The sequence below is a fragment of the Antechinus flavipes genome, chromosome 1 (assembly GCF_016432865.1).
Source record: "Antechinus flavipes isolate AdamAnt ecotype Samford, QLD, Australia chromosome 1, AdamAnt_v2, whole genome shotgun sequence".
NCBI classification, from domain to species: Eukaryota; Metazoa; Chordata; class Mammalia; order Dasyuromorphia; family Dasyuridae; genus Antechinus; species Antechinus flavipes.
Window position 1 is genome coordinate 110,579,920 of NC_067398.1, and position 13,339 is coordinate 110,593,258.

Below are 13,339 nucleotides of genomic sequence, written 5' to 3' on the forward strand. Positions count from 1 at the left end.
CTGGTGCTTTATCCACTTCACCACCTAAGCTGTCTTTTTTTTTTTTGGGGGGGGGGAGGAAGAATCTATAATTCTTAAATGGGTACCTACTCAATATTATTGCAAGTGATAATCAATGGAGCTTTTTTGCTTTGAGAAAAAAAATACAATTTTCTGCACACCGGTCATGATATTTTCACAGTGACTTTGGAAAATTGAAGAAATGGCCATAAACAAGCAGAATGAAAGGGCAAGTATAGTCCATGTGAGAGAAAGGGGAAGGATTTGTTTATACAAGCATAAGTAGGAAATGATAGACTCAAACAGGAAATCAATTTAAATGACTGGAAATTATGTGTCTTTGGAAAGTATTGATGTTAAAATTAATATATATTGTGTGAAAGCTGTTCCATGAGCAAGAACTTATTGTGGGAGGAATAATTCTTGGGCTTCTCTGTCAGATCAAATTCTATTTTGTGGGATTTTTGGACTACTGAATTTTCTCTTAGACTCTATATTTGTATATATTTCATTTTGCTTATGGCTTTTTGTCCTTTGTTTCATTCTTTTTAAAGCTCTTTGTATTTCTCTTTGTCTTCTTACTGCTTTGTATTCCCTTTTTGTCTTTTTTTTCCTTATTTGCATGTAAGTTTTAGTATCTTTATATTCCATCTCTTATTTTGATCATTCTTTTTCCATTGTTTTAAGTACTACATTTGGAGGGAAAAATTGATTGCATTAAAAAGGTGGGGCAGCTAGGTGGCAGTGGTGCAGGGGAGACAGACAGACAGAGGAAAAGAGAGAGAGACAGAGAGAGGAAGAGAGAGAGAGAGACAGAGAGACACAGACAGACAGAGACAGAGACACACACATATACACACACACAGACAGAGACAGAAAGAGAGACAGAGACAGAGACAGAGAGAGAGAGAGAGACAGACAGAGAGAGACAGAGACAGAGACAGAGAGAGAGAGACAGACAGACAGAGAGAGACAGAGACAGAGACAGAGAAAGAGAGAGACAGAGAGACAGAGACAGAGACAGACAGAGATAAGCAGAGAGAGAGAGAGAGAGAGAGAGAGAGAGAAGAGAGAGAGAGAGAGAGAGAGAGAGAGAAGAGAGAGAGAGAGAGAGAGAGAGAGAGAAGAGTTCAATTCCTGTCTCTACTTTTTACTGATTATGTTCATGTAACCTTGGACGAGTTACTTTATTCCCAGAGCCTGTCTTCTCATCTGTAAAATGGGAATGACATCCCTTGCATTGCATAGTGTTATGAGGTTTAGAAAATAATAATATATTTAAAGTAGCTTTTAAAACTTAAAACATTTAAATACCAGATACTACTCTTATTTCTCATAATGATTTTTTTTTTTTTTTTGGTTTACCTATCTCACAATCTTTTATATCTCCTTCTCTGTTGGGTATATGATTGCTTTTATATTGAAATAATCAGAAATAAACTCTAATTTCTGAAGGAAGATTGGACTTTGATGGCCCTAAAAATGTGCAGACTGGCAAAAATGTATTCACAATATGCCATTTTGGTGTTTGTACATGCTAATTCCCCCCACTAACACTGGCTTATGTAAAACTTGAATGTAACCTAGAATTATTATTTGTGAGCATATGTCAATATTTTTCTTTTCTGAGCTATTTTGTTTCATGAATTTAGTCAATATTTAGTGATAAGCTATTTATACCAATAATTTTCTGAGTTAAAGGCATTTAAATAGATATTTTTTAAATGTTCAGTTGCCATTGGATAAATTAAATTTTTTCTAACTACAGTAAAAGAATTTATCTAATAAAAGAATGGGGACATAATAATAATCAACTTATTCATCTGTTTTTAACAGAGTTATTCAAAATAATAATTATTGTGAAAATAAATTCTCTTACACAACAGCTATGGGAAGCCTTATGAAGTGTTATGTTGGACCCTTAGACACATTTCTTTTTATTTATTTGGATGCTAATCCTTTTGCTTGTGCTGTCAAGCTTCTGTGAGATGGATTTAAAGAGCAAAATGATGAATAAAGAATAAGGAGTGGTGGGAAGGGCTAAAGCTGTGATGGATTATAGTGAATAATAACTTTTCATTTAAGCACAGGACAATACTGCACTTTAAAGCCAAGTAGTGGGTTTTGAAATTCTTCCTAGTTTTGGATTAATTTGTTAATAGTAATTGCTATTCCAGTTATGAAAGAAATTTTCTCAAACATTTAACCAGGAAGAATGAAATGTAGATGATATATGTATATAATTACTTTTCAAGTTAACCCTTTCACTCCACAAAAGCCAATTTGATAAACTTCTGATAGTTTTTAGCAGAAAATTTTAGAGTTCTTTTATAAGAATTCTTAAGACATGAACAATCAGTTAGCAGGTGAATTTACTCTATAGTGAATGAGAAATGCCTTTTAAATTTTAATCAAAAATATGTTGGTGATTTTATTTAGAAATTCTGAAAAATTTCTCTTTGAAACACAATAATATTTTAGGAGATAACTTTCAGTGCCTTCAGTTTGCTTTTCACAGTTCAATTATTTTTGATCAACTATTTCATACATTTTTTTCCTAATTCATTTTTTTCCCTAAATAAGACAGAAGGAACTCTTCTGTAGAATTGTATTTTTTTAAGCAACATTTCTTTCATCTTTTCTACTTTGTGAGAAAGTAAATTTCTGTGTTCAAAAAAACATAGTAAAAATGTGATCTTAGGAACATTCATTGAGAAAAATGGACTACATTCATATTTATAAAGAAATAGCATGCAATTTCTCAAGTACTGAGAAAAACCTCGTACTTATATTTTCTTAAACTATTTAAATCATTAGAGCTGAAGTGAATTTGAGGGTTTGAATAATAAGTTATTACTTTAATCTGTACCTCACTCTGATTTGCAGCAATGTTACAATGGTAGCATTAAATAACACTATTTGACTAGATTCTCTTTCCTAAATGATAAAGTTAATCTTTACCAAATGCCACACCCTTTTCATTGGATAGACTGGACAATGTAACCAGGTTATTCCTCAATAATTTTCCAAATATTTCCTGATATTAATATGTATCTTTTCTTCCCTGGAAGTAGATATTGTATTATATGGGATCAACTTCAGAGGATTACTATGAGAATCAAATGAAATAATGTCTGTACAGTACTCTGTAACTTTTAAATGTCAGTAATTTTTGTTATTGTCATTGTTAACCTGATTTTGTGGCAATAGGGATGCTAGCAGTACATATGAGTAAGACTTTTAAAAAGGTTTCTTTTCTTTTGTTTTTGAGTTTTCTGAGTTGTATGGGGGGAAAAACCAGTGAGATGAATCAAGAATATTTATTGAATATTTACTGTAAATTGAATTATTTTTTAAAATATTCTAATGAAATTCCTTATTGATGCAGCTGTATATTTGTATAGTCTTGACTGGTTAGTTTTGTCCATCAAAAAGTATGATGAGGCCAAATAGAATTTTTAAAAGTATATACTAGACTCAATTGTTTAGTTCAGCCTTTCTTTACCAATACTGTAAAGTCTTATAATAAAGTGAAGATTTAAAAAATAGAGACAACTTCAAAATCTAGTTGTATTCACAGTGCTTTTTGGATAATAAAATCTACAGTTATGTAATTACAGCTTTTACTTATTTAAAAGACTGCAATCTAATTTTTATGAGTACTTAACTATGAACACATTTTGCTTTTCTCTCTAGGTATTTATAAATGCACTTGATCCAGCTGCTGTGGCGGAGCTTCTAGAAAGTAGGTACTATTAAAAAATGATCAAGAAAATGTGTGTAAATTTATGAATGTGAAGTTTTGCCAATGTATAAGTAATTACTATCTAAAAGGAGATTTGTCTCATATTTATATTCAAATCCGTGGGTGTAAAATCTGTCTCATTCTTGGGTTTCTTTTACAGAACATTTTGTAAAAGATAAAATATTAATTTATTGGAATAAGAAGATTGTTTATCACATTCTTAGTCTTTTTTTCTTAATTCTTTGGAGGGAGAGTTACTAATTGTTCCCTTTCCTTCTCCTATGTCTAGGGAAGCAGTTTGGAATTTGCAGGTGACCCTCTTGATAGATGCTTTCTCTTTTTGGGCAGGGGGTAGCAGGAGAATATAGATATAGGGTGGGAAACAGCACAAGGAGGACTAAAACCTGACCAGGGAGAAGTAAAGTAAAATAATAAACACCAATTGAATAGCCTAAGCCCTTAGAAGTATTTTAGAAGTATTTGTGAATAAGGTGGAGTTGGAGTCTGGAATCAGATGAGAAGTATGGAGGAGGGACATACACAGATGATATGGGCTAGAAATAGACTATGGAATGGAATCATAAAGGTGCTTAAGAAACAGAAATTCAAATGATAATGGGTAAGGCAAGACATCATACCAATGCCAGCCAATCAGACAAGTATCAGGAAGTTCAGAGAAATGTCAGGAGAACAAATAAGATTCAGATACTCAGCTACACAGTCCAAGCAACAGTACCAGAATCCAAAGGGTAGGCAAAAGACAGCAAGACCAAGGAGACTGATTCTGAGACAAACTCTTTTTCAGTCAGAAGTTACTTTTGAATTTCCTGAAGGCTCAGAAAGCATTTATAGGGCTTAGCCAAGATAAGAGCTGCTAGGGAAAAAGTTGCATTTGATTAGAGGGAAATGTGAGCTGATTCTGATATACATTATAAATGCAATTGAAAATAATGGACCAATATTCACATATTGTTTGTCTTCTAAACATTGCCTAAAAAACCAAGTATATATTCTGCTCCAGTCCCCTCCCTTTCCCCCAATTATTGTTCTTTTTTGTGGTTTTTTGGAAGTCTTTAAACTTAAGGCCAGTATTCATTAAGTCTTTTGTAGTTATATGTTTTGAAAAATAAGATTTTCTTTTGCCCATAAAGTCTAGTCATCAAAAGGCATGGCCCTAGTGCTACTCTGGATTAAAGTGAGAAAGAAAGAGGTTAAGTTTGTTCCTGGAAGCAGTAGTTAAGGGAAGATTGGGAAAAACCAAACACTGCAATTGGGTTCTTCCTCTTCTCTCCATTTCCCAAAGATTGTACATATGAAACTGCCTGGATTTATGTTGGGCTCACCTCTGAGGTATAAATTGGATCAATGACAGCTAAGTAAGTGCTTAATATTTTTTCCTTGAGTTGAATTAAAGAGACCAAATAGTCTCAACATAGTTAAGGATTTCAGAATCTTAAAATCTGAGAGATAGAAGAGACCTCAATTGATGCCTAATTATGTACCTGACAAGTTTTTGTCCAACTACAAATGAAGATTTTCTGTAATGGAAACCTTATAGTCTATTCAAGGTTGGAAAAGTCTTTAAAGATCTTTTTTAAGGGATAGATAGGTGGTATAGTGGATAGAGTACTGGTCCTGAAGTCAGGAGGACCTGAGTTCAAACCTGACCTCAGACACGTAATACGAGCTGTGTGACCCTAGGCAAGTAATTTAACCCCAATTGCCTCACCAGAAAAAAATCTCTTTACCCAACTCCCAGGGTACATGGAATATTCAAAGAGGAATAGCATCTCTGGTGTGAGGGCTTGCCCTTTTCAGGGCTGCTCCTCTACCTTTGGTGTCCATCTTATCCACCCAACTCTTAACTGTGGTTCCAAACCACTAGCTGTGCATTGGTTATACCCTAGTAAAATTGTCTTGGTAACTGGGCTAAACCAAGCTGAGGATAATGGACAGGCCTCAAGCTGCTTGATGAATTAGGGGGATGTCTCCCCTAAGATATGAAGATTTCCTCTGGAGGAATGAATGGATGAGAATAATTTGTTCCAATGGCCATGAAGGTGGCTTAAGCATATGTTGTGGACCTCTTAGAGCTTAGTCAGATGTGGAAGATTCCAAGGCCATCCACTCATCCTAGCCCATCACTAGTCATCTTGATCTTGTCTTACTACTGGACTTTTGATGCTAGTCAAAACAATACAATTTGCTAGAGAGTGAGCTTATCCAGAGTGCAAAAGATTGTTGTTATTCCAAGCTCGGGACATAGTCTGCTTACTGGACCTTACCTCAAGCACTCTGAAAACAGGATGTCTCCAAAATATTTTGACAATAGTTATGCTCTTAAACTCATAGGATTTAGAGTTCAAGAGACCTTGGAGATTACTTTGTGAACCACAGATTTTAACCTAGATTGCTTGAACCTAAAAACTAACCAACCAAACAAACAACCCTGCATTTTAATATAAATGGTTTACTGTAGATAATATCAATTTTATTTTATTTTTTGTTATTTTGAGAAGGGATCCATAATCTTTAGAAGACTTCCAAAGGGGGCCATGACATGCAAAAATAGATAAACTCTTCATGCTAGTAATAATAATAGTAGCTAAAACTTTACACATGTTATCTCACTTGATCCTCACAATAACCCTCTGAGCCAAATGCTATTAATATCTTCATCTTACAGATGAGGAAAAGGAGGCCCTGAATGGTTGAATGACTTTGTCAGGGTCATACAGCTAGTAAGTGAATAAGGCAAAATTTGAATTCAAATCCTTCCAAGTCTAACACTCTCCACTGTACAACTCATCCCCTCCAATCCCATCATTTTATATATAAGGAAACTGAGACCCAGAGAGATGAGGACTTGTCTGAGGCTGCCAGTTGGTTTAAGTATGAGGAACAAAGCCTAGATTCAAACCAAGGTTCTGTGGCTATAAATGCAGTGCACTTAACCATTTCATCTGGCTACCTCTTGTAGCATAAGTGCCAAATGGGGCATCTGGACAGAAATGTCTGAGTTTTGATAAAGAGCTTGCTTCCCTTGCATAGAGACAGGGCCTCATGGTAAAGGAGGTTTTGAGCCTTGAGGGAAAAGTAGCTTAAGCTTGCCCTTCAACTGTTTTTCTCATCTTTTGTCAATATTGAACATTATTGCAAGAGTATGGTAGAATCTAGAGCTTGAATTCAGAGCTTAACTTTAAACTGTGGTTCTACTACTAATTACTTGTGAGCTCTTGGACAAGCTACTTAAACTTTGTGGGCGTCAGTTTCCTCATCTGTAAAACAAGAATATTGGACTAGACCATGAGTTCTTAACTTGATGTCTGTGAACTTTATTTTAAAAATATTTTGAAAAGTACATTTCATTACACTTGATTTCCTTTTAATCCTATGGTATTTGCAAAATTTATTCTGAGAAGTGTCTTTACTACAATGTCAAAGGGGTCCACGATACAAAAACATCTAAGAATTTTTAGATTAGATCTCTGTATTCCTTTCTAAGACTAAATATATGAACAAATGATTTAAAATGTGTATTTATACAAATGCTTTTATTCACTTATAATGGGACAGTTTTTCTTTATATGTTCATTTTTAGAAGTACTTTTCTAAGTCTTCACCAAAAGTCCATTGTTTGCAAATATAATTCTAATTTTATATTTAGTTGATATAGTTGGATAAATTACAATACTTTTAGAGAGCCAGAATCATCCTGTAGTAATGAGAAAAAACAAAACAAACCAAAACTGTTGTGTATTAACAGTTTTGTTTTGTTTTGTTTTTTCTCATTACTGTGTATTTAATGTGTATTAAAATTTTGAGAAGAATTCAGTTTAACAAACATTTAATTAAATATCTGCTCTGTGAAAGGCCAACAGAGAACTTGATTTCAGGAAAATCTGTAATTTTGTTTCTGACACATAATTGGGTTGAAATTCTTTCTAAGGGCCATTTTAAAGTAATTCTATGAAAATCCTGTAAGTGATATGAAATAAAATAGGCAGATCATTAAGTGCCCTAAATGCTAGGCTAAGTTTGTAGTTAACCCAAAGGTAAAGGAGTTTGTTTTTCAAGCAGGGGTGGTTAGATATTTTTACCTTAGAGTGATTATTTTGGTGTTTTTATGAAGGATGGATTGGGGAGAAGAGAGACATTACAAACAAGGAAACTCATAGGATATTTTAATCATTTAAAGGGAGATGAAATCTGTTGGTGGCAATGGGGGCTGAGGGAAGATAGGGAGGTATAGTGTTGAGCTACAAATGAGAGAGATGTGAAGGAAAAGAATATTTAAATGCCATATAATTACAGTTTTAAGAAGTGACGTTTTCTTATATTATATCAATTAGTACTTTTATCCTTGAATGACTAGACCAGCATACTCTAATTTTGTTGATTTTTGTCCCTTGATTTATTGGGTTCTGCAAGTCCCTGAATTTACAAAGGGTGCCAGTATTTCAAAACAGTATTTGGTGCAATGAGGTGGGGTGTTTTTTGAGAGGGAGGAAGGGAGAAGGAATCTTTTTTGTTTTTGTTATAATTTTAAGCATTTAAAGTATGATAAATTATGTCAGTTTGAACTTATTAGTTATTGAAGAGTCCCAGTTCTATCTCTGATTGTAACTTTCTAAATTATTGTGATGCTATTTTTTTTTTTTTACAGCTTATTTAATCAGGTTTGAACTGATACAACTAATACCACCAGGTAATGTGATAACAAATATTTTTCTAAATATGCTTATTTTATCTTTAAGAAAGATTTTACTTGATACAGTTTTGAATCATTGTTTTAAAATTAGGTATACAGATATATGTATGTACATCCGTATTCATATTTTTTAACAACTCTGCCAAATTATTCCAATCCTTCTTAGTCTTATAATTATGGAACTGATTTAATGTTTAGTTATAATGTTTGGTTATTTGTATTTTTAATCAAATTTTTATCTGCCTACTTTCCAGTTATTATTATTATTATCATCATCATTATTATTATTCTTATTAGCCTGGCTTAATGTCTTGCTGGTCCTCCTCAGATTGTATGCTTGAATATTGTTTGATTTTTGTATTTTTGATGACCTGCACACAGAAAGTACTCAATTAAAGCTTGTGTTATTGAATTCCCAAGCTGTAATCATATCTTATTTGTATTCCAATGCATGGATTTGCCTGCCTGTGCTTGCCTTGAAAAGAAACAAAGAATTCAATAACCAAACCTTACCTTTTTGTTCAGACACTAAGAATGATAGACTTTTTGAATTAGAAAGGACCTAGAAGTCACCTTTTCCAACTCTCTGATTTTACAGATGAGTAAATTGAAGCCAAAATTGGTGAAGTGACTGGTCCAAGGTGTCACAACAAAGAAAGTGGCAGAACCAGGATGAGAGAATGATTTCTGGATTCTAGATTGGAGTCCACAACCACCATGCCTATTCACTTAGAGTTCTCTTCATTGAGAAGTAATAAAGTTCAATTAGTCAATCAGTCAATATTTATTTACATTTATTAAGTATCTATTATTATATTACATTATATTTATTATCTATTATTAAGTATCTATTGTTTGTCAGGCAGTGAACCAGGTGATGGTTGCACAAAGACAACTTCTGCCCTTCTTTTTTTCCTTAAATAACAATTATAGTTATTGTAACATTCATTTTTAAAAACTTTGAGTTTCAAATTCTCTCCCTCTTTCCCACCCATTGAAAAAGCAAGAATATATCAGTTACACATGTGAAGTCATGCAAAAGTTATTTCCATATTAGCAGTGCTGTGAAATAAAGTAAAAAATAATAAAAAATATATATTTCAGTTTGCAGCCAGATTTCATTTCTTTGGAGGTAGATATTTTTCATCATGAGTTCTTTGAAACTATCTTAGCTCAATTCATTGAACAAAATAGCCAAGTCAAATACAGTTGATCACCATACAAAACTGGTGTTACTATGTGCAATATTTTCTTGGTTTTGCTTACTTTACTTTGCATTAGTTCATAAAAGTCTTCTGAAAATGTTTTACTTATTATTTTTATAGCATAATCGTCATAGTATTTCTGAGTTAAATATGGAGTTTTATATGGATATAGTTCCAAATTTTTCTCTAGAATAGTAGGCCCAGTTTACAACTCCACCAATAGTGCTAATGTTAATGTACCTACTTATTTTTCTAAATCCCTTCCAGCATTTGCTATTTTATTTTTCTGTTTTAGCCATTTTGATAGGTGTGATATGGCACCTCAGAGTTATTTTAACTTGCATCTCTCTAATCTATAGTTCTTTAGATTATTTTTTGCATGAATATTATTTCTTCTTCTGAAAACTGCTTGTTCATATCCTTTGTACTATTTGTCAATTGGGGAATGACTTTAATTTTTAAAAATTTTACTCAGTTCCCTATATATTTGAAAAATGAAGCCTTTATCAGAAAAATTTGTGAAAAATTTCCCTAGTTTCCTGTTTTCCTTCTAATCTTGGATGTATTGGTTTCATTTATGTAGAACCTTTTAAATCTAATGATATCAAATGAAATTAAAATTATCTAGTTTAAAATCTGGTAGTACTACTCATTTGTATTATTTCAATTCTACTCTCCTATTGGTTTTCTTGATATTCTCAACCCTTTCTTCTTCCAGATGAATTTTGTTATTTTTTTCTAGTTCCACAAAATAATTCTTTTGTAGTTTGATTGGCCTACTACCAAATAAGTGAATTATTTTATATAGAATTGTCATTTTTATTATATTGACTCAGTCTTGTAAGCAAAAAGTAATTTCTTCTGTTTAGATATATCTTTTTGTGAAAAGTATTTTGTAATTATTTTTATATCTCTTTTGGATTTGACTTTCAAGCACACATACACACATATTTTATATCCTGCAACTTTGCTAGAGTTGTTGTTTTGACTAGTTTTTAGTTGATTCTCTAGGGTTCTCTAAGTATACCATCATATTGTCTTGATCCACTTTGTTCTCTCGTTTCCTAATTTGATTCTTTCAATTTCTTTTTCTTGTCTTATTGCCAATAGCTAGCATTTCTAAAACAATATTGAATACTAGTTGTGATAATGAACATTCTTGTTTCACCCCTAATCTTACAAGAAAGCTTTTACTTTATCCCACTTCAGTTGGTTTTAGATTGGTTTTAGATAGGTACTATTTAACATTGGAAGAAAGGCTGCATTTATTCTTATGCTTCCTAGTGTATTTAGTAAAAATTAGCTATGCTGTGAAAAAAAAGGCAAAAATAAAGTAAAAAAAGTATATTTCAGTCTGCACCCAGATTTCATTTCTTTGGAGGCAGATATTTTTCATCATAAGCCCTTTGAAACTATCTTTGCTTAGGGTAATGTGTATTTTTATCAAAAGCTTTCCCTGCATTTATTGATATAATCCAATGATTTTTAAAATTATTTTTGTTATTGATATGGTCAGTTACATTTATTTTGTTCCTAATATTGAAATATTCTTGCATTCTTGGTATAAATCCCACCTGGTGATAATATAATTATATTTGTGATATATTACTGTAATTTCCTTGCTATTAATTTATTTTTTGTTTCAATTAGGGAAATTAGTCTATAGTTTTCTTTCTTTGTATTTGATCTTCCTGATTTAAGTATTAAGACCATATTTGTATTATAGAAGGAATTTGGTAGGACTCCTTTATCTGGTTTTTCAAATAGTTTTTATAGTACCATGATTAATTGTTCTTTAATTGTTTGATAGAATTTGTGAATCCATCTGGTTCTAAGAATTTTTATCTAGGGAGTTCATTTATGGCTTTTTCATTTTTTTCTAAGATAGATTCTAAGATAAATATTCTATTTCTTATGTTAATCTAGGCAATTAATTTTTTAAATAAATATTTATCTCATCTATTGTAGAATATAATTTTTTGCATACAATTGCACAAAATAGCTCCTATTAATTACTTCATTTTATTTATTATTATTTTTAATAATAATATTATTATTACTTTAATTTCATCATCTTTGGTGGTACATTTTAAAAATACCTTTTTGTTTTTAAAATTCTTTCTTCTTTCTTTTAAAAAAATTGAATTAACCAAAAATTTATCTATTTTATTGTTGTTTTCACAAAATGAGCACCTAGTTTTGTTAGTTCAAATTTTTGGTTACTATTTGTTAATTCAGTATTTTAAACTTTTAATTTTTATTAATTTCTTCCTTGATTTTTCAGGATTTACATTTTGTTGTTAAACTGGGAATTTTTTGTTATTTTTCTAATTTTTTCTTTAATTGTATGCACAGTTTATTGATCTTCTATTTTCTCTCTTTTATTTTTGTAAACATTTAGAGATATAAGATTTTCCCTAAATACTGCTAGTTTACTCTTTATGTAGTTGACATTCTATTGGAGATATCCAAGCAGAATATATACAAAATAAATTTAAGGAAATTTATTTTTTTATTTCTTAGCAGAGATGGAGATACTATTATCTGGAGAATCATATATTCTTATGAACATATCTATATCTATGCATATATACACACACACAAGTCACGCAATGTTATATAAATGTATATCTATCTGTCTTTATCTGTCTGGCAGAAAAGTGACAAAGTAGATAGAGCTTCAGGCCCAGACTCAGAAAGATCTGAGTTCAAATCCTCCTTCAGATATTTTCTAGTTGTGTGACCCTTGACAAATCACTTACCTCTGAAACTTCAGTTTCTTTACTTAGTTTCCTCATCTGTAAGATGGGGATAATGATAGTATCAACTTCCCAGAGTTGTGAGGATCAAATGAAATAACTATTGTAAAGCATTTAGCATGTCTGGCACATAGTAAGTACTGTATAAATATTACATATTTATATTTGAGATCAATCTTAAAGATGTGAGCTCAAAAGTGTCAATGAAGCAACTATTAAGCCCTTTTTTCCCCTTCTTTTTAAAAACTTTGGTAGGTATTCCTTTCCTTACTTTTAGCTGACTTAAGAGGAATGAATTCTTTTCAATTCTTGTCTTGCCTCAGGCAGCTAAATTCTGCTAAAAGAATCCATACAGAGGTTATACAAATCCCCTTGAAACTTTTATTAGCTTCCCTGACACAGTATCAATTGATGGAAGCATGAAAGAACTAGCTAACTTTGCTTTCTATATCTGCCACTAAAGGAAAGTTCCTGGTTCTCTTATATAGATAAGCACCACTCTACTCCTCACCTTCCAAACTTAAATGTAAGACCTTAAAACAATAAAGCAAAATAATGGGAAAAAATGATTATAAATGATTACACATACTATGGTATATTTCTGTTCCTAGCCTTATTATAAAAGATTCATGCTGTGTATTTTAATATGATATTATCTATGCAGTCTATTGTATTTAACATATATATATGCATATATATGTATATATATTTATATATTTTGTTGTTGTTGTTGTTGTCTTCATTTAGAATATATAGTTGGTTTAGTGCATGCATTGCTCTTTTGGATCTGCTTACTCTGTCATTTCATATGCTTTTCCATATTTATATAGAACTTTACATCTTGCAAAGCATTTACAAATATTATTTTGTTTTCACAATGACCCTGAGAGGCATCTACAAGGTCAGTGACTTGCCCAGG

General features: G+C 31.8%; 1 protein-coding gene across 2 annotated transcripts in view; it reads left to right on the top strand.

The window, feature by feature from the left end:
* SPATA6L (spermatogenesis associated 6 like) overlaps positions 1 to 13,339 on the top strand; it is an 81,335-nt gene that overhangs the window by 11,184 nt on the left and 56,812 nt on the right. For both annotated transcript variants that reach the window (XM_051987834.1, XM_051987843.1), the window contains exons 3-4: positions 3,697 to 3,745; positions 8,412 to 8,453. In XM_051987834.1, the coding sequence (XP_051843794.1) occupies positions 3,697 to 3,745; positions 8,412 to 8,453 (91 nt within the window). The remainder of the gene's footprint in view (positions 1 to 3,696; positions 3,746 to 8,411; positions 8,454 to 13,339) is intronic.